At 41.9% G+C, this 21,412-nt stretch overlaps 1 protein-coding gene across 2 annotated transcripts in view; it reads right to left on the bottom strand.

The window, feature by feature from the left end:
• Positions 1–21,412, bottom strand: part of srcap (Snf2-related CREBBP activator protein) — a 40,383-nt gene that overhangs the window by 16,523 nt on the left and 2,448 nt on the right. The window contains exons 2-19 of one of the 2 annotated variants that reach the window (XM_008277752.1): positions 20,337–20,413; positions 16,832–19,986; positions 16,144–16,185; positions 15,538–15,804; positions 13,228–13,413; positions 12,883–13,023; positions 12,436–12,625; positions 11,368–11,537; positions 9,244–9,337; positions 8,964–9,053; positions 8,487–8,660; positions 8,121–8,341; positions 7,132–7,309; positions 6,434–6,570; positions 5,680–5,849; positions 2,054–2,383; positions 1,640–1,826; positions 1,357–1,526 (exon numbers count right to left, since the gene is read on the bottom strand). In XM_008277752.1, coding sequence (XP_008275974.1) covers positions 1,357–1,526; positions 1,640–1,826; positions 2,054–2,383; positions 5,680–5,849; positions 6,434–6,570; positions 7,132–7,309; positions 8,121–8,341; positions 8,487–8,660; positions 8,964–9,053; positions 9,244–9,337; positions 11,368–11,537; positions 12,436–12,625; positions 12,883–13,023; positions 13,228–13,413; positions 15,538–15,804; positions 16,144–16,185; positions 16,832–19,747 — 5,663 coding nt within the window. In that variant the 5' untranslated portion in view covers positions 19,748–19,986; positions 20,337–20,413. The remainder of the gene's footprint in view (positions 1–1,356; positions 1,527–1,639; positions 1,827–2,053; positions 2,384–5,679; positions 5,850–6,433; positions 6,571–7,131; positions 7,310–8,120; positions 8,342–8,486; positions 8,661–8,963; positions 9,054–9,243; positions 9,338–11,367; positions 11,538–12,435; positions 12,626–12,882; positions 13,024–13,227; positions 13,414–15,537; positions 15,805–16,143; positions 16,186–16,831; positions 19,987–20,336; positions 20,414–21,412) is intronic. The other variant, XM_008277753.1, reaches the window with a different exon arrangement.

Consider the following 21,412-nt stretch of genomic DNA (forward strand, 5'->3'; position numbering starts at 1 on the left):
GTCCCAGACAAATTACAGCACTTTGCTGATGAGCAGTGGGCCAAAATCAAACTACCTGTCAACAGGTGCAGAAGTCTGATGGGGAGGTACAGAAAACACCTGATTGCAGCGATTGCCTCAAAGCGTTGTTTAGCAAAATGTTAGTTTACAGGTCCCATCGTGCTTGTTTTTTTTTTTTTTTTTATATTTCTGTCGAACCACAATTCAAAAGCAATGTCATGATTTTCATTAATTTTTTTTTTTATTATTACTTTGTCAATTTCAACTTATTTTAGTGACAGCTGTTTTTTTTTCTCTCTCTCTTTAATGGAAGGGTGTGAATATATTTGAGGACGACTGTACGCAATCGGTTCTATTATACATACAAGGCTCCTGTGGATCTTTCTGAGAAGCTAGGCTATAACTTCACATTCTGTACAGGATATAGCAGCTGGGCTCTAGCACCATGTCAGTGATTATTCCTGAAGTGCGTTGAGCGCAGTCAGCAGACGTAGCACAGCATATCTGGAGATTTTAAAACCGCCAGCTGTGTTTGGGTACCGCTGATTAAAAGCCTTGAGCTGCAAATCAAAACACCTACGGAGCAACTATTCAATTAGAACTCTTAATGATAAATTAGAAAGGTCTGGATAACAGAGAATCTCCTCACAGCCTCTTCTTATAATAAGTATTTGTTTTGAGCACCATTCGTTTTCCTGACACTTGCACCGTCGGGGAGCGTGCAGTGCAGACGGGCCACATGATTGCAAATTGTGGGCTGAATGTAGATATAAGCAGAGGGGTTCGTGTAGCAGTTTATGAACTTGTGAAGAAATGCTGACGAAGAATGTAGGAAATGGCCATTTTGTTCATCAACGATGTGGACTCATTGTCCACTGAGTGAAGTCTACCTATTTTAGCTCTTCCAAAATCCTCAAATTTGCTGTTTAATAAATGAAATGGAGGCTTTACTCTCCCACTGAAAAGAGGGCTAGTACACAACCACCACTAGCTGTTTGTTTGTTCACACTGCCATCAAATTGGTTGGCAGATTGTCCAGTTTTAAGTACTGGAGTTGGACAACACGTGAACATTTACAAAGATAGAAAGCTCACATTTCAGTATTAAACTTTTTAATGTCCATTTATGAAAGTAAAATATTCAGTCGGGAAACTGACAGTATGAAAAAAAGAATCAAAAAAATAAAGAATCTTAACTGTTGATCAGCTTTACTTGGCTGATGCATCAAGTTGTTAATCACACTGATGGCAGGAGCCGAGGTGTGTAACTGATCTAACTGGAAGGAAACTGGTTTATTTTCCCTGCAAAGACTGTGCTTATATAAATCTTTGAAGTGTCCACAGGTGTAGTTTGTACCTGTTGACCTTCATGCGGACCGGTTTGGGTCTCGGAGGGGGTTCAGGGGACTCCATGATCTCCTGGATTAGCAGGCGGCTGACCTTGTGGCGTGGCAGGAAGACATCTGCCTGGTAACGGGACACGCGGCTCTCCAAGCCAACAAGGTCGAACATAGAAAGGTCGCAGCGCTGAGAACACAAACACACATTTGTCAGAATCAAGTACATGGATATTTCTTAGTTAATGAAAATGAAATTGCTCTTTCAGGTTGGATTTTTCAGTTTTTTAAGTTAATGCTAACCTTTAAAGGCAATACGTCCAGCGCGTCCTGCACCAGGGAGGCTGTATGGAAAACAATGGGCTGCGTGATAAAGGGTGACTGGATGGGTCGAGGGTCAAACAGGTTGGGGTGGTTGCACACTTTGCGGAGCTGCATGAGGATGTTAATCACAGACATGAAGTGACCGCTGGCCAGCGTTTCTCTGGTCCTGTGAATCAGAGAGAAACCAAGCTGATAATCTGAACAATACACACCTTAATAAAAATAAAATTTGCGCCAAAAATCAAAGGATTACGGTAAAAAATACCAAAGAATTCACGCACACAGCATCATGCTTCAAGTGTAAAGAAAACTTGTAACTTCTATGTATGAATGCTTGTTCTCACTTTTGTTTGCAACAAAAAGCAAAAATAATTCTTCCGTCTATTAACTTACGAGGCCTGTGCCATGAAGTCGTCGTAGAGGAATCGCTGTCTCTTGGAGAGGCGGCAGCGCACCACATGCTCGTATTTCTTGGGCATCTGCTTCTCCACGTCGGCCTTGATCCTCCTGAGCAGGAACGGCCTCAGCACCTTGTGGAGCCTCTTAACCAGGCCTTCGTTGTACTCCTGGCTGCCCTCGATCATTCCTGTCAGCGGGTTGGAGAACCACTCCTTGAACTCGCGGTGGGACTGGAAGACGTGGGGCATGAGGAAGTGCATGAGAGACCAAAGCTCCATCAGGCTGTTCTGCAGAGGAGTTCCTGTCAGCAGCAGTCGCCGGTGGCTGTCATTGGTAAAAGTTAGAGGAGAGGTTTAGATAAATATGCCAAGATTTATATCATCAAGATTGCAGACGGCTAAGGAGAACAAATGGAGCTCACATAAATAATCTTTTTCTTTTTAAGCTGCTGCTAAAAAGTGCTTTAATTGATTTTTGGCTACACCGAGCTGTAAACACAACATTGATATATTGTCACCTTATTATGTTTATGTGGCTATTTACACATCTAGAAAACATGAAGAGACAAACATTTATTTGCAATCGTGTTGCTGTCGACCAATCTAAATCACATAATCGCTCTCCTTCTAGTTTTAGTCTGCAGCAAATCCTGAGGGAAATATCTCAAATGTTAGCCGCTAAATTACTCCAGTACTATAACCGCTGTTTGGTGCTGAGCAGGTAACACACAGTGGAATTTAAATGAGAGTTTTTTCTGCTGAAAACAAGGCTGATTGGAGTAGTATGACTCAATCAATACCATAATGTGCAGGATATTTGATGTGGGAAGCAATCGGCACAAATTAACCCTTTGAACCTTAAGTGGTTTTTGGCTCCTTTCACATTTTTATTCACTGTGGGCTCATTTTTCACTGCAACACAAAGTCATGCACCTCTATGGAAACAGCACAAGCATGGCTAGAAGTGGAGAGAACTCAAAAATGTTTTTTTGAGCAGCATGACACTACATCTTCCACCACTTCTCCAAACTCTGTTTTCCACACCACTCTGCACATCAACACTAGAAAGATATTTCATGCTAAATTATATCTTCCAACAACTTGCTGACACTTTGCTCCTTTGTAAACTGTTTCTGAGCCATGCTGGATGTATTTTAGTGCTTCATTTGCTCTCAGTCTTTCTCGTCTGTTACTTACAAGCTGAATATTCACAGCATTCTTGTCACATGACGGTTGGTCGCAGCTACTACTACTACGACTACTACTACTACTACGACTACTACTACTACTACTACACTCATGGCTTCCTAGTTGTGACCATTTTTTGGTGTTTTTGACAACATCTGGTGCAAATGTTTTGGCATGCAGAGACACGTAGAGTGAAAGGATTTTGATGAAAACATAATTTTTCGCTTAGATTCAGTTCATTTTCCAAATAGAACCACGCTTCACACATGATTCATTCAAGACCCATCGTAAAGTTAAAAATCCAATGATTTGTTTTGCTTTTACAGTGTCTGGCTCTGGTAAATGGTGTATTTTTTATTCCATTTTTTGCTAAACATGCCTTTTAAATCTACTGGCAAATTATTAGGGTTCAGAGGGTTAATCTACCATTATGTATGATTCACAACACACAAAATAACTGATGGCTCAATACCTGTCCACAACACCACTTGTAATCCATCTCCGTAGACTACAATATCTGTATCTGTACAAAGCAATATCTGTAGACTGCATCTCTGTAGACTACAATGGTCGTACATTTGAGATAATCACTGTGGTGCCTTTTTATACATACACTTAAGTGCCCCCCGCCTCCTCTCTCTTTTATTCTCCATTTGTATACCTTAATAGAAGATCTATGGCTTAATGACTGTACATAATAAAACAGTGAGTATCTCCTCATGTGCACAAGCTAAAGTACTCTTTTGGAGCTTCACACAACAGTGAGAAATTACCACCAGCTGGACCAGGCAGGCCACCAGCCAAATGATGACAAGTTAGTGTAATTACAGCCATTTTGTTAAGAACAAACCTTTTCAAATGTGAAGATTAGCTGCTCAAACTTTATGTTTACACACCACTGTGGGCTGTGGATAAACAGTTTAACGCTCCGGTGTATTTTGGGGATGCAGTCAAGGTCGAACATGACTAATACTGAATGACAGCATGTCTTCTACGGCTGGATGCACACTGAATTTTCGTGACCAGCAGTAGCTTACAGTGGGTATGTTTGAGTGTCTATTTGGAAGCGCTACAGAGACAAGAGAGATTGTATTCAATAAGCACTACTAGTGTGAATAAAACTGAACCCCCCCCCCCATGAGCCTGATTTCCCAAAGACTCATGATCTTTTTGCTCCAGCATCACACAGCCAACAAGACATTATTAGTGTGCTTCGGGGGAAAATAGACATATAATACAAGTGGAAAAATCGTTGCAAATTACACAAACTATACACACCAAACCTGTGCATTTCGTATAATAAAAAACAAAAACTGTGACTTGTGCTGCTTCTGCACTGCATGAATTACCAACATCTGTTCTAGATCTCCACACAGTGTCACCTCTTTGAAGCCACCAGAGAGCAGCACTGGGCATGTTTGTTTAATCTGAATTGCACACATCAGGAGCAATTTTGGGTCAGTGAGTTGCTGAACAATTTCAACTGCCAACCACACAAATATCACTTTGAACGAAGAAATCTCGCTTAGCCTGTTTTTACATATGCTGGTTGTGCATTAAAACTGGCCTTATTTAGTATATTTAGACTAAAGTACAGACTAATAGAACTGTTAAAACATCGTGTTAGGCGACACCAGAGTGGTTAGGGTGAATACTACATGGACGCAAATGCCCTGAGCAGTGGTTCAATTCCCAGCCATTTGTGACATGTCATTCCACTGTTTTCTTACAACACACTCCTTGTTTCTCTCCACTGTGTCCATCACATAAAGTCATAAAACTAAAGGGCAAGAAGGTTATCTTTATTAGCATGACTGTCCTTTCACTTCATTAATGTATGAATGCTACAGAGAGGAGGTGCGTGTCTCATATTTAAGCTTGAAATTGAAACCTTTGGACACAAGATTTGGTCAGATCACTGTTGGTTGATCCAACTGGGTATATAACAACACAACAACAAACAACAAAGCTACAAATGGTGCTAAACTGGTGGTGCTGCTTCATCCTGGCAGTTTGAGGCATCAACAACACAGAATCACTTCCTTATTCAAAGGCCTGCCAATACTGGCCTATTACAGATATACTGGTACAGGTGCATATATGTAGACTTATTTCTTTTAGCGGAAAATACAGCAGTAAAAGATAATTGAGGCAATTTAGAAATGGTGCCAAACAGCAGAGCAACTCTAATTCCATTGTTCACAATGCTCTCAGTCGTGTCTGCAGCACATGTGGCAGAGTACACGTCACAGCTGAGCAGATGCTGTGAATTAATGGTAAATTGCTGATGAGTTTTTTTTAAAATATACTGCTGAATTATTATTATTATTTTTTTTTTTAAAGACATCCTTATTTTTCCTTTCAAATATAACTTGTCCATGAATATAAATCAAAATCGGGCTCAACATTATAGTTTGCACAGGCTCTGCTGACCTGTTGAAGTTCAGGAGGCTCTGCCAGCGCTGTGACTTGAAGTTCTTGATGTTTTGTGCCTCATCGAGGATCAGATACCGCCACGATTTCCGTCTGAAGGCCTGGTGATCCTGCAGCACCAGCTTGTATGAAGTGATGCACACATGGAAAGCATTGGGCTTTGTCCAGCCCTAAGAAAAAAAAAAACAAAAACAGAAGAACAGTGTATTTCTAATATTTCCAGTGGAGATTTTTTCTATTTCTTGTCTATTTTTGGGAGCCAACTGTTACAATATTTGTCAGATATGTTTAATTAAAAATCCACAGTTTCTCTCTGTTTGTTTATTTTATCAGGAACAATGCAAATTAATCAACATCACTGTAAATGAGGACATCTTAGCCAAGCGGTTAATTTTCAACTGTTGTCTTTTGGCCAGATGTTAAATTATCCATTAAAACAATAATTAAACAACAGCTTGTTAGGAGAAAAGAAAAAAAAAACAAGGATTAAAAAAAAGCTTAAAAGAGTGAGACAAGCAGCATACAATGCAAACAACTGATCAAGACGCAACTGAACTGACGCAGGCAGTTTAAACGTGACAGCGTAAAATCTCATTACATCACAAATGATGGAGGTAAAGCCAGAAGGGACACAATGTGAAAAACACAACCTAAAATTAATGAGAATTAACAAGGGAAGCGTGCTGCAACTGATTAGGAATGCAGGTCTGGTTGCTTTTTAACCAAGTTTTGTAAGAACGAACAAACTCATTACCTGTCTTTTTAGCTTTCTCTCCTTTTGGCTGCCAAAGTATGTGAGGATTTTAAACCCTGGACACCAGCGCTTCAGCTCCATCTCCCAGTTTAACATCACACTGGTGGGAACGATGATGAGGTGAGGGCCCCAGTTACCTGAACACAACAGACCAATTGACAAACTGTCAACACATGAAGATAAAAAGGATGTTTAATTGGTGTATAAAATATGAAAAACACTCTAAAACACATTACTACAAAGCATACGGGTGTAGAGTATATTTTAACATTGGGCGACATATTCAATTCAAAGATTTCCACAGAGCAGAGACCCCCACAGTCTGTGTTTCTCCCAAAGGAAATTTGGAGTTAATTTAGGTGATTTTTATTTATTTCTTTTGCACCAATGTGTGCCTTTTCAGCATCCCTTTGTGGTGGAAATGTCTTTCTTTTTAAGGCACCAGGTAAGAACATATAATGAAATATAATTCAGCAAGGCTCTTGGCCCTTCTGTATCGCTTTTAAATATTTATACTCCTGTAGATCAACCTTTTTCATTTTCATTCTCTTCACTTTTTATTAGAGGGGGCAAACGCACAGGCTCTAGATATGTCCCCCACCTGAAATCTACACCTATGCTATGAACTAAAATGAGCTACACCACTAAAGTACTGTATGTACACGAAGCACTAATGGGATATTGAGCGAGTGCGTTACCTTTTTCACAGGCGAGGTGAGCAAGCAGAGCGATGGTCTGGATGGTTTTACCCAGACCCATTTCATCAGCCAGAATGCCATTTAGCTTTTTCTCATACATGGTGACCAACCAGTCGAGTCCGATGTGCTGGTATTCTCGTAATGTGCCATGAAGCAGGAATGGGATGGGGGTCTTGACCTTTAGTTGGGAAAAAAAGAGAGAAAATTAAAGTCCAGAACTGCACAGGTTTAAAAAGCGATACTTCTGATTTTAATAAAGTAGCTTAACCCTCTAAAACCAAAAACCTGGCTGTGGGTTTTAAAGGCACGTTGCAAAATCTGCAAAACTGCACCACCTATCAGAGCCAGAAGCTTTAAAAACTGAGAGAATCGTCTGACTTTCCAACGGTCCTTGAAATGCTGCATCTATGATCTGCCGTTTGGTCCAAAAATTTTTGCCAAACCTCAGCTTAAAATTTGTGATATTTTCATTTCAAAAAATATCACTTTATTCTACATGTCTCATTCAAAGATTCACCAAACATAGACCACTTGCTCTAACCAGATTCAGCTGTGATCAACAGTCACCAGACAAATATTCAGGGACTTTCTGGCTTAACTGTGTACTGAGAGCAGATAGGAGAAAAGTATGAAAGCAAAATCTAAGTATTAAAATATCCATAGCATGCAGAGCCACCTTTTTTTTTTAGTGGTGGTAAGACCTGTGGGCATGTTAAAAAAAAAATGGTATACCTGTTGATTGCAGGGTTTTTTTTTTTAGTTTTTCTAAAATAGGTAATCAAAGAAATTTAAATGTAGCTTTTCTTTTGGTATATTTTTTGACATTCTAACTGCGTCATACTACACAAAAGACATTTTTGAGTTCTCACTGCTTCTAGCCACAGCTGTGTTGTTTCCATAGAGGTGCAGGACTTTATGCTGCAGTGACAAATGAGCCCACAGTGTATAAAAATGTGACAGGAAATAATGCTTTAATATTCCAGACTGACCTTTGTCGTGGCCAGAGTGTAGCCTTTAGGCTGCAGGCTCTCTGCAGTCGCAGCAATATGGCTGATCTCTTTCTTTGGCCGTGAAGTGGAGGACGGTGGGCTGTTATCTCCCTCCTTTAGCAAGACCTCCATGCCTTCATCTCCACAGTCATCGTCCTCCTCCTCACTCTCCTCGTCCTCCTTCTCACTCTCATCCTCTTCTGCACTGTCTCCTGCTGAATCTGAGAGATTATAGAGACGCAGTGATTTCATTATAAATTGAAGTAGCAAAACATGAAGAAAGAAACGTTGCCAAAAGTTTCCACACCTTTTGAGCAGGGGCAGATAAACAATTCAACAACTGGTTGCCTATGAGCGGGTTAATACCTGAGGAAGAAGAGTTGCTTTCCACATCACTCTCATCTTCCTCAGTCTCCACCTCCTCATCCCCAGACTCCTCCAAATCAGAGCTCGCTTTAGAGCCAGAAGCAGATGGGGCCTCAAAGTCTGAGGCGTACGCTCCTTTGTACTTCTCCAGCAGTTCCTCAATGCTCATATCACCTGGAAGGGGAGCAGAGACATGTGGGGGCTCAGATTTACTGCTTCTGTTCTTACAGAAATTAATAAAAAACATAATTCATATGTGCACGATACATGGCTGTAAGTAGGCAATCCAATTCAATGCAAAAAAAGAGCAGAAATAGCATCTCAATGTTATGTCATGACATTTTTGGGCATAAGCTAAATCCTCTTCACACATATTTAATAATAAAAGAAGCTCTTAATTCTTCAAACCAACACAAACATTAAAAATCAAACGTCTTTTGATAATATGCAAGAAAACAGAGGGAAAAAAGCACTAACCCTCTTTGGTTAAGTCATCGATTTCCTCTGCGTGATCGACATTTCCCTCCACCTTCTCTTGGGCAGCTATGGTGTCCTCCTCATCCTCAGCTGAAAACGGGAAGAAAAAATATAAATTACTTACAAATAAATGCAGATTTGGATTTCAAAATGTGAGCGGAAAGGGATTTAATTTCAGGGCATTTCAAGAAAATACTGGTGGGATGTTTTACTTTAATATTTAAAAGTAAGACTGAATAGTGTAAGAAAAAAAAAAAAAAAGTTCTTGCTTTTTACTTACCATCCTCTTCATTGGCAGTGAATTCCCCATCTTCCTCTTCCTCCTCCGCCGATGAAGAGGTTGCTTCAGAGCATTCTTCGTCTGAGCCCAAGTCCTGCGTAATCCAATGATTCAGTGATTACAAACATCTGTGTCCGTAGCAAACACACTCATCCAAACCTAGCGGCATCTTACAATGTTCTGATAAGTTTCTTGAGCTTTAAACATGTCTTTAACCTCTAAATAGGAGGCAATATTTAGTATTTTGATTACAGCTACAATCTCTGCATTCAGTAAAGTATAATCCTCCTGTATTTTGAGTTGTAAACGCAAAAATAAAGTTTAACAAGCATCTAGTCAAATCACATAATTTAAACAAGCTACTTTGAAGGGAAAAGGTGAAGGCGAAAGCTCTTAAGGTTGTGCATGTCCAGCTACCGTGTTATATCAAGTGCACAGCTACAGTCAGTAACATAATGGAAAGACCTGCAACTTAAAAGAATGCTGAATAAAAATCTAAGATAATTTTGTAATGCCCCAGTTGGCAGCCAATCGTCTGCTTGGTAAGAGCTGAACTGGGAAACATCCAGCCAATCAAAGTGTTGTTTCACCATTGACAAGTGTGTTGTCGCTGCAGATTTTATGTCCTGGTGCTCAAAAAAATCTGCATTTATGACTCTCTCCGTATTCACTTAGACAGGGGTCTGGTCTTGTTAACCTGAAATAACCACTCTGGAGATGTTACCAAGAGACTCAACTAGAAGAACTTTGCTATGGTTCAGTACAGCAGACAGAAAATCTACTAGAAATTTACAATGAACATTTAATGTGGTTGCTAATTTAATGTTCACTTTTTTTTTCTACGATTAATTTGTTTCCATCAGAGGTTTTTCAAACTGTCAGTTGTAGCTCCACGGGGGGCTCCAGAGGCAGAAGGAAAATATACTGCTTGAGATGAAAGGGACAGGTGTATGCAGGTGTTCAGGAAGTTAGTTTTCATAATTTGGCCCACTGCTACGTCTCCCGCATCAACACAGTCAACAGATACAGCTGCAGCAGTGGCTGAGATGCACAGCTTGCTGCAACGTGTGCCAAACTTCATACTTTAGGAGTCATAAGTCTGCAATAGCTGAAGGAAACATCATACATGTATTTAGTAAATTTAGTGTGGCTTCCATAAATAGAGGATATAATTATTGGTGTACATTCTGACATTACTCCAATATTCAAAACATGCTTTTTTGCATTCTTTTATTTGCTTTTAAAGTTTTAAATAACCTTGCTCCTCCCTACATCTAATATGTTTTTAATTTATGTTTCAGTCAGATCGCTAACATCTTCCTCATGTTCCATAGGTGTCTATAAAAGCAACAGTGAGGCATTATATCGTTTTTATGTCTTATATCTTAAACTGCAAAACACAGATTTGAGAATGGCAACCTGTCTCAATAAGTTTTAAAAGAAAAAGCAATAACCTTAGCTTTTAAATTCTAGTATTGTTTTTTAAAATATTTCCCATCCCTGGCATTTATATTTCATTGTCAGTGTATTATTGTTGTAAGCACTTTGGAGTGCATGTTTGTATGAGAGGCACAATATAAATGAAGTAGAAACTGTTCACAAGTTTGCTTAGAAGTCATAGGGAAAAAAAAGACCTTCCTCATAACTCCAGGACTTGCCTGACAATCACCACATTTTTCACATTTTGTTTGACAGTATCAAATTCATCTAAAAAGACTAGTTTCTATTTGCAACTGGAACTGCCAACAGCTAATTCTGCACACATTTTAATGGTGCAAATGTCCCCAAATTTAAAAAAAAAAAAAAAATTTTTAAAAAAGGTGTATAAAACAAACAAACAAAAAAATGTAACTTGTAGTTAGTTCACTGCAACCCAGAAGGTGATGTGTTGTCTCCATTTTGTCTAAAGGCGATCCAATGTGATATTGTCGGTTTAGTTATTAATTTAGAAAACAGGACTAAACTGGAAACATACTGTACGCAACCAGTAGGATTTTTGGATGAATGCAACACGATGTAAAAGTTTTTATCAGAGCTTACACAACAGTGCAACGTGACACTGTTTTGACTTTTGTTCTGCTTTTTGGAAAACAAACGCACAGTCAGTCTTGTTTGTGGAGCTACCTGTGGCAGTTTGAGGGTGCTGAGCAGTTGGTCCAGCGGCAGCATGCCCTCCTCCTTCAGCAGTTCAATCTCCCTCCGATGGCTCTCAGCATCATTGCCCTCCTGCTGCTCCTCCACCTCTATGGTCTCCTCATCGTCCTCCTCTTCACACGGAGGCTCGAAGTCTCTGTCTGCATCAAGATGAGAGAATTTTGCACTGAAAAAGATTTGTTTTCTGACTACACTGACCAAAAAGAAACTAAACGCCTCTTGAATCTCAAAACAACAGATGTATTTTGTGTCTCACTTTTTTAATTGATTGGATTCATTATTTACACACACACACAAACAAAAAAACTCAACTGCAAGGTTTCAGCTGCATGTTTTTAAAGCCAAGAAGCTGCTTTAAGAAGCCATCTGGTTGGACCATTTTTAGTGAAAAATTTAAGTTCTGCTTTCAGTGGCATGGGATTCCTGATGGCTGAGCAGACTGCGTTTGCACTTTAGCACCACAAAAGCGTGTCGGGTCATAAAATGAAGGTGGGACAAGGCTACTGACGCAAAGAACAGAGTCAATGCCAAGTCTGTTCCTCCTCTGACTGAGCGAGCGCTGTTCACCTCCATATTTTAGGAATCACCTGCCTCTACTAACATGGACAGCAGACTTGTCTGACAGGTTTGACAAGTCTCAAATCTGGCAGTTGCCAAGCAGCACTCGGTACAGAACCCTGGACCTGTTGCACCAAAAACTGATTTACTGGTCTGAGAAATATGAGACTCATCATCTTTGTGAGTCAAAGTGCATTTGAGGTAGTCAGGTAGTCAGGGGGAATGTTCACAGAAAGAAGAGAACACGGTGGATTCACTCAAAGATTCAGTGACCTTGACAGTTCAGAACAGCCTTTTGTCTCTACGAAACATTTTACCTCTGTGGGCGCTTAAGACGATTCAGTCATCAGTATGTAGCTATGACAACGTCCGTGTCTGAACCAATGAATCAGCTCTGAAAGCAGTTCTGTAGCAGGGCGACAGAGCTGCTTTCACAGTTATCTGGAAGAAGCAGGTTTTATTTAGGTAAAAACTTCTCACCATCCTCATCCACTGGAGGCGGTGCAGATTTTTGTGGAGTCAAGACAGTTTCAGCAGGTCTGCTGGGTGCGAGCGACTTGCTGAGCAGGTCCGAGTATTTCTCTGTCTGACCAACAATGAAGTCCAGCTGAAGGTCTAAAGCCTTCTTCCGCTTTTCCTCCAGCCTGGACTGCTGCTTGTACTGCACCACCTTCACAGACAAAAACAAGACACTCTTATTATGGTGAATTTTACTTTGCAATTTCAATGAGGTGTCAATAAAAATGTTGACTTCACATTTACGTTGTAGCACCTGTTGATTCGATATATATGTATTTCACTGTCTGAGAAGGGGATTTTATTTTTGTCACAAATCCAACCAAACACAGACGATGATCTTTTCAGATTCCACAGCTGAACACTGAAGCAGAATGTGTTGTTTGTTCAGTTTTTGGGAATCATCTGTACCTTCTCAACACTGCTCCAGAAAGCCCGGACTTCCTTTGCAATAGAGGAGGCGACTCTTCTGATCTTAGCGTGCTCATCTCTCTTGGCTTTTTCTTCCTTTTGCCTCAGCTCCTCGTGGTGTCGCATCACCATTCGCACCACCTAGTAACGTATGAACAGAACACATCCAGAACATCTGCAGTATACATCATCAGAAATATTGCACGGCTAATCTTTTGGCACATTTATATGTTTACATATTTGTATGTACGAAACACATATTTTCATCTGTTTAAACAGGACGTATGTGTTAAACTTCAGAGCATTTAAGCAAATCGTAAACCTATGATAGTTAACGTGTCCTACCTTTCTAGCCACCCCTCTCTTCCACCGCCTCTCTTGAGCAAAGTCAGCAGAGAGCCACTGCATCTCCTCACAAAGGTAATCCCAGTGAACTTTGGGTCGCGGAGGCTCCGTCAGACGGGTGAGACGCTTCATTGACCAGAATCCCTCTCGCTTCAGCGCCTGGGTTCGATGCTCAATGTCTGCTTCCTACAGGACACAGTGGACAATCCAGTCAGTAAATCTCTTCTCTGATTGTGAGCAACGGGTGTGTGAAAAAAAAAAAATACAAAACTCAGAATCCATTCACAAACGGCCAACATTGATTTCTGGAATAATGTAACACCATGCTGGTCATGCTTGTCATTCATTGCCAAGAAAGGTTGAGCACATTTTGGATATAATTACTTGATCTTTGCAGGATGAAGGTGAAGTATTTTGTGATTACTTCATACATCATTGCCCAAAGAGCAAACTTCATCATTAACAAACAAACAGCTGCAGCACTTCAAACAACTCTGATCAGCTGAGAAAAAGAACAGTGTAATTTCTGAGGGCCTGTGCTCATACAACACTTTGTTAACAATAGCTGCCCTCAGTGCTCATGTCCTGCAAAGAGGCCGTTCTTCACGGCAGAGGACTGTCACATGCTTCCAAATAAATGCAGTTGTTCTGTTTTGTTTTTTTAAAAAATCAAAAAGTCATATACTCTTGCTTTTCTCTGTTCTGTTTTTCAGGGACCTTTGATAACACCACTTAGCTAAACTGTCATTCGTGTTTTATAACTATATGTCACCCCTTTCATGAGATTCCCCTGGATTCCCACCCTGTAGTGCAGGTAAATAGTGAGAGCGGAGTGTTGAGTGTCTTCACCACTTGAATGCGACAATTTTGATTCAGAGCAGAGCTCTACACAGCTCTTCAGTATAATCCAGCAATCAAGCGAAGTGAAACATAACAGTCAAAAAGACTTCAGGGGAGTCTGTGAAACTGCAGGTTGGGAGTAGAGGGTCTTCGCATCAACTCTATCATCATCTTCGCTTGCTGTCACACACTGACTGTCTTGAATTACTTCAAACAGACATAAAATAATTAGTAACTTATTATTGACCAACATTTGAATAAGAAACTTGGTCCAAAGTTACATCTAATCAAGTAACAGGCACACAAAGCTTTAATGTGTTTTTAAGGAGAAATCTGCCCTCTTTCAAGGACTCGGGATGCTTACATTCACTGTGTTATATTTACACCATTCAAAGTGATTTGTTTTGTAGGGCTGTAGAAAACCAGAGAAAGTCTTGGTGGACTGAAATCTCACCTACTCTTCAACCAATCGATTGGTCACAGAGAAAAGAAATCTGCATGTTATCTCTGCATTAACTAAATGGGCCACAGTGTACTGAGTGCACTCTACCTGCAAGCCTTATTTGCCTAAATGAATTATAAATGAATATAAAAAGCTACAATTTGCAGCATGTTAAATCATGTGAACCTGGTTATTTTATACTGTAATGATCAGAACAGATTCAGAGCAGAGCAGCTGCACATATTCATATGATTTCTAAAAAAAACAAAACTACATCAACTGGTGATCCAGCACAAGAGCGACTGAGGAATATAACACAAACAAGTTGGCTGCTGTTTTTAGATGATCTGCCATGTTGGTTGTTGAGCCGTGATGTGAAACTGCTAGTTGCTTTTTGGCGATCAGTTTAAACAAAATGCAGCGACACCAACAACTTCTTTGTCACACAGTCAGTTTCTTCAAGTAAACGTTCAACAAACATGAAATAGGTCAAACTTAACAGTCTCCTTTTGGTTGGGCCAGTTCAAAGTTGTGAAAACGTGGGGGTGTTCACAGGTAGTTTGCTCTTTCCACTACCAAAAATGATGTATGAATTCTGCAGACTGTTGATGTAGCACTTTTCTTCCAATGAAAGTAACACGCAATTGCACGAGCAATGAGAATTTGTTTGTATGGGAACATATCGACCAACCAACCAACCATACGACCAGCAGACCTTGACACTACAGCCAGTTTATATTAACAACCTTTCATACTCCTAGAGCAGCCTATTGAAATCATCAGACATGAGGCAAATGACCTCTGAATGTGCAGTTGCTTTTAGTAGTTTGAGGATGCAGTGAAATACTTCATTAAATCTTACACATTTTCTAAATCTACGCAGTCACACTGAAAGTCTTTCGTGGCACATAAAACAACCTGTAGGAGTACTAAATGTGTCTAAACATCGGTAGTGATTCTAAGATCAAGCACCTACACTACTATCAAATTGAAAGAAGAATGTTTATTTTACGTTAAGGCTCACTCACATGCTTTGCCAGCTCTGCCATGTCAGTGTGACGCTCCCCACGTGACCGCTGGGTGGTGGTCTGGTCTGGTGGCGAAGAGGAGGAACTGTAGCCTCCAACAGAGGAGGGAGAAACAAACTTTCCATGAGGACCCCGGAGAGGCGAGGACCTCTCCCGCCGCTGTGTGGACCAGTCAGCGGTGGCCGAGGGACTGGGGTAGCAGGAGGACGTGGAGGGTGACACGGGAGATGAATTCACGGTGACTCTGTCTGCTATCCACTGGCGTACCTAATAGCCAAGGGAGAAAGACGAGTAGGTAATTTATAAAAAGAAATAAAATAAACTGATGAAGGTGAAAGCTTCAATAAGATAAAAGCCACATGCATGAATTGGGTTAGAGCGAGTGTTTAAGAAGAAAAAGCAGGTATGCTCCTGAATTACAAACTGGCCATGAGTGACTTTGTGTCAGCCTTTAACTCATGCACTCATAAAACAGCTGAAGTCAAAGGAATGGCTGCTTGAGTTAAAATTCTCCACCTAATTAACAGTGACAGTGTCTGGCTAGGATGTGCTCATGAATGTCCTGTTACAGTAAGCCTATCTGGGTGTCTGACAACCACCACTTACCTTCAGGAACAGTGCCTTTCTGTCTGTCCTGCTCTGTCCATGCTGGAAAACACACATGGCTTAGCATGCGGCCAACTTAAATGAAATAAATCACTACATAACAAAAGACACTATTCACACCAGGTACATTAAGATGGACTTCATGCAGAGTGATGACAGTCGAAACATGCTGGCATACCTGATCATTATGGTGTGTTAATTAATACTGCTTTTGTTTTTAGCCAGGATAAATATTAAAATTCCCTCCAGGTTCAATGTCGATTTAATCAACAGGACAACTACACAGAGTTGCACATAAATGTCGTTTTAAGAAAAAGAAAATAACCTGTGAACTGAGAAATTCTTACTGCACATACATTTCAGTGTGCCATCCAATATATCATTCAGATAAGAAAGCAACAACAGTAAGAGGCACCTATGAATACCTAAAAAACTCAATTTATCATCACCTTAATCACAATGTAAGTGTCCACAAACATTTTCACTTCAGCTATGCCCTGTTTTAGTGGAGTCTGACATGATTCCTTTACCTTCAAGGACAAACTCTTCAGTGTTATGTGGCTCACAGTAAAACTGCCTCAATCCCACAACCCAGCCAAAACTCTTTTTCATCTAGTTACCCCACTCTGTAGCTTGCTTAGTCTTTGATGAGAGAATTTATTAAAGCGATTTTCAATAAAAAAAATACCTTGTGCGGCGAGCTGGGGGTGGTCATGTCGCTTTTATCTGGTTCTTCGTCACTGCCTTCCTCTGGACTGCTAACCTGTCCTGAAGTGGCCTCCTGGGCTTCGGCTTCTCCAGTCGGTTCGTCCTGCTCCATGTCCTCACTTTCCTCCTCCACATAGAGGGGGTCGGGCCGGCTGACAGGGTCCTCGGGACTGGTGGAAGTCGTGGCTGTATGCTCCCTTTCCACTGATGCCATGTCAAGGGTGTGAGGCGTAGCGAGTGGGGGTGCATCAGTAGGTGCGAACACATCTCGAGATGCAGGGTCTGTTTTGGTAACAGTTAAGGCCTCAGATTTGCTTGCTGGAGTTGTGGAGGTGACAGACGCAGCTTGGTCACGTTGGAGAGAAATGTTACAGCTCACAGTGGGCTGCTGCACTTTGACAGGAGCTGCTGCCACTGGAGTTTTATTGACAGAGCACTGCGTCTGATCCGTCTGGCTGCTGAGAGCCACAGGCGCACATAAAGAGTCTGCTGCTGAGATAGTTTGGGGAAGGCACTCCTCAGACACGGTGCCAGACCAAGAGCTGTGGGCATTGGCCAACTTGCCGGCCGCATTCTGCTGCTTGGACACCTGTGCCAAAAGGGAGGGTGGGTGTTTCAGGAGAGGAGTTTCTCCCGGTTTAAGAAGGAGCAGCTTTGGATTTATACCAGAGTGAGCGGTGCTGAAAGCCTCTGGTTTGGTTTCTGTGGGCACAACAACATTCTGAATAATCTGTGATGGAGTCTCTGTCGCAGCAGGGGTTTCTTTGGTCCCTTCATGAGAAGAAACACAGACCTCAGGTTTTGTGGCACTTACAACAGTGACTCCTGGGGTCTGATTTAGGGAAGGCCGGTTTTCTACATGAGAAACGTGCACTGCAACAGCAACGGGCGATTGCATCCCCATGTCCTGACCAGTAACAGTAACCACTGGGGATAAGAGAGATATCGAACCAGCTGTTGCTTCTGTTTCCGGTTTTGGGAGAACTGTTTGAATTATGGCAGAGTCACTCACCTCTGTTTGGTCTGAGACTGCTGCACTGACCTGTGAACAATGTGTCCCAATTTGTGTACTGGTGTCTGTCTGTTCAACAGTGAATGAGTCAGATGTAACAGCAGCTACTTCAACTAAACAAACCTCACTTGAGTGTGCCACTTCAACAGCTTGGTTAGCATCTAACACCAAATGCTGTTCGACTGCAGCTACTCTTGTGTTTTGTATGGACAAATTATGGGAATTATTGTTGGAGCAAGCCTGTATTTGATTTAGATCATTTGATGAAGGCAATGGCTGCTGGGAAATTATGATGGTGCCACTTTCACCTACTGTGTGAATAGTTGTTTCGAGGTCCTCTTTGACAGTGTACTCCTCAGAGTTTTCTAGTAATGCGTTAAATAGGTTCACCTCGTATCCTGGAGAGTGAGGCATCTGTGCACTACTAGTGGCACAGACCGTTTCCTCTGCAACCTCCTCCACCAGGCCACAAAACTCATACACTTCCACAGGTTGCGAGACCATCTCCATCTCTGCCTGAACACTTTCTTCATACAGCTTTGGTTCCCCAGCAGAGAGTTCAGAGCTCAGTTCATTAACAATGGCAGCTTCACAGACGCTGCCATCTTCTCGTTGTAGGAGGTAACTCTGATTCAGGTGCATGTTAGACCAGTCCCCAGTGATATGAGCCTCCTCTCTGACAACCACAATTTCTTGAGCATTGGCAGTATGCACAAACTCATCAATCAGGGATGTCTGTGTTGTGGGGACTTGATCAGAGGTATGAGATGATCCTGCTTTAAAAACCTCCCCTGCCTGCAGCGAGACAACTAGACCTGTGTCAAACAGGGGGGATGCAGAGGAGGGTTTTGAGGAGCTCCCCTGTAAGGAGGAGCACTCTGGCAGCATTGTGGAGTCAGATGAGGAGGTGGTCATGTCAGTTTGTTCTTCCTGCGTGCTACTCTCAATCTGCATTTCTTCAAGGGGATTGCAGCTCCCCTCATTACTGCTGGACATTGAGCTTCCTTTTCCAGGAAGTGATTCTCTTGCCTTTGGGGTCTCAAGTATTTCAGCTGAATGAGGTTGTGTTTCTTTGTGAGAAGTGTCACTAAGCGCTTTAACATGCTCAAAGGTCTCAACTGATTGCAAAGAACTTTCTTTCTGTATTTCTCTGGCATCATTTGAGATCTCCTTGATGATTTTAGGCTGTGTTTTTGACAGGTCAGTTTGTTTAATCTCTCTATTTTCAGCTGGGGATAGAGGGAGCACAGACAATTCTGAGTCCTGGTGACTGCCTGCCTGCTCCGCAGCACCTGACGGAGGAATATGGCTGCCTTGATTTGCGTGGACAAGTGCATCCCTGTCAGACTGTTCCATAGCCCCATGTGCTGTGGTGACTGTAAAACCAACACTTGATTGTGGGGCCGAGGAAGATGTGACTGTGAAATAGATTTGAGACTGGGGTTGTATGAGAATATTCCCGCCTGTGTGCTCTTTTCCACCAAGTTCCATGTTTGTTCCAGTCTCTGGTTTATATTCCAAGGTGACGGCCTGTGTCTCCTTTGTCCCCGTAATAACCACAAGTCCAGCGCCTTCTCTAGATGGCTGAATCTGGTTTGTCTGACTATTTGAGTGACTTTTCTCTTTACCAGTTTGTGACCCGTATTGCAACTCTTGCACTGTGCTGTCAATCTGTGAGGCGAGAGGAGGACAAAGGGGAGCTGGAAGTCTTTGCATCTCAGCAGAGGAACTACAGTCCTCAGCAAGGGATGTTGGCAAGGATCTCGCAACTCCGACAACTTCGGCAACACTCTCCTCCGTGAGGACTTCTTCTGAGATGATGTCCTGAGAGTCGCTGCTGACTGTGAGAGTCTCAGGCAAGCTGGTTGGAGGGGCGTTCTCCATGCCGGGGAATGCCGAGCTGCTGCTCTCCGGCAATGGCACAGCGGACGGATGGGTGAACGGAGGGACTGGGCGGGGGGCAGCTGCGACCGGCTGCGGGGCATGCCGAGGTGACTCCCCAGCCACATTCTGTGCAGCCTGGGGGTTGCCACCCAGCACATCCACAGCCGGAGAGGCGTGCTGCCGCACCGCCTCCTCCCCAGAGCTTCCTTCCTCTGTGCTGCCCCGGCTACACACTGCACCTGTGGGGGATAGAGGTTATTAAGAAAATGTCTGGATGAAGTGGGATATATGCTGACAGGTGCAGGAAAAAATAACTTTTGCCGGTAAAGAGGTAAGGTGGGCAGTCAATGTGCGTTTTTTTTTAAAATTCAAAAACAGGACATTGTATTCTCCTCATCACCAACTTGCTGTTCGACTCACTAGCTTACAAAGGATGCAAAAATAATGAGATTTTCTTTTTTTCCCCCGAAAACAGTCAACCAAATGCCAAGAGACACAAGACACTGTATGAGCAAGTCACAATCAAATGGTGGACAAAATATTACAGCCAGATCTACTCGGATGTGTGTGGAAAGCAACAACTTCTCACCTGTCTGTGGTGTGAGACACAGATCTTCTGTGCTTTCTACTTCCAGGATGCTGAAATTACGGTCCCCTCCACATATTCTGAGGAAGCAAAACACAGAAACGGATGTTAACTTTATTACTGAGCAATTACATCTCACAATTAAAAACACCAATGAAGCGAGCTATTGTTCTTGCCACACTGCACAAAGACCACAAGGACAATAATTTATGCTGTGGGGTTTGTAAAAAGTTAGCAAAAGCCAAAAGCATTTTCAGTGGCATTGTTAGGCTTGGGCGCCTGGGGCTATAGCACGTGAAGGTTTATGCATAGCCCAGGATCACATTGTTTTTCTTTATATAAATACAACCACATCATGTGATAATTTATTAAATTCTATCCATTGTTTTTAACATATGGGAACAAGTACTTGTTCCAACACACGGCATCTCGTCAACAGAATAGACTTCATGAAACAACCAAGTACACACTAGATTGGAAATGATAATGGGCAGAACGAGAGTGGGGTCATAGATCAGAAATCACAAGTCAGTAATGAGTCACACATTTGCGATGCACGGAGTTATTGAGGTTGTTAATGCTGCTGCTGCTGTGGAATATCGTCCTACTTTTTATGAAAGGCTTGGCGATGCTACTGGACATTTTGGTGGGACGGAGTCATGTTTTTGAACTCATCCATCCAGAGATGTCTGAACTAATTTTTAGTCAACAAATGTTGGAGTTGTGGACGTTGAAGCGACTGGCTACAGCCCTCACATGCAGCCTCCAGTATGTCAACAGCCCTTTTTCGCTTTTCTCTTGTCATCTGTGGCATCATGTCAGTCGAATAAAGCTGCATTTTAAGGTGGTCTTTTGTAGTCTCTGGTCAAAGGAGAGCTGCTCACGCTATTTGATCATTGTCATCAAAGCCACACCTGAGTACAGCAAGGATTAATTCTGTGGTTCAGAGTTTGCCACCATTTGAAAAGCTCAAAAACTTTTTATGAACAATTGACTAAAGTTAACTCTTTTCCAACAAAAACAGCAGAATTGTATGTGTGCGTTATGGGACTTTATAATTGAACTTTTTTCCTTCACCA

Source organism: Stegastes partitus, unplaced genomic scaffold, assembly GCF_000690725.1.
Source record: "Stegastes partitus isolate 25-593 unplaced genomic scaffold, Stegastes_partitus-1.0.2 Scaffold107, whole genome shotgun sequence".
Taxonomy (NCBI): Eukaryota; Metazoa; Chordata; class Actinopteri; family Pomacentridae; genus Stegastes; species Stegastes partitus.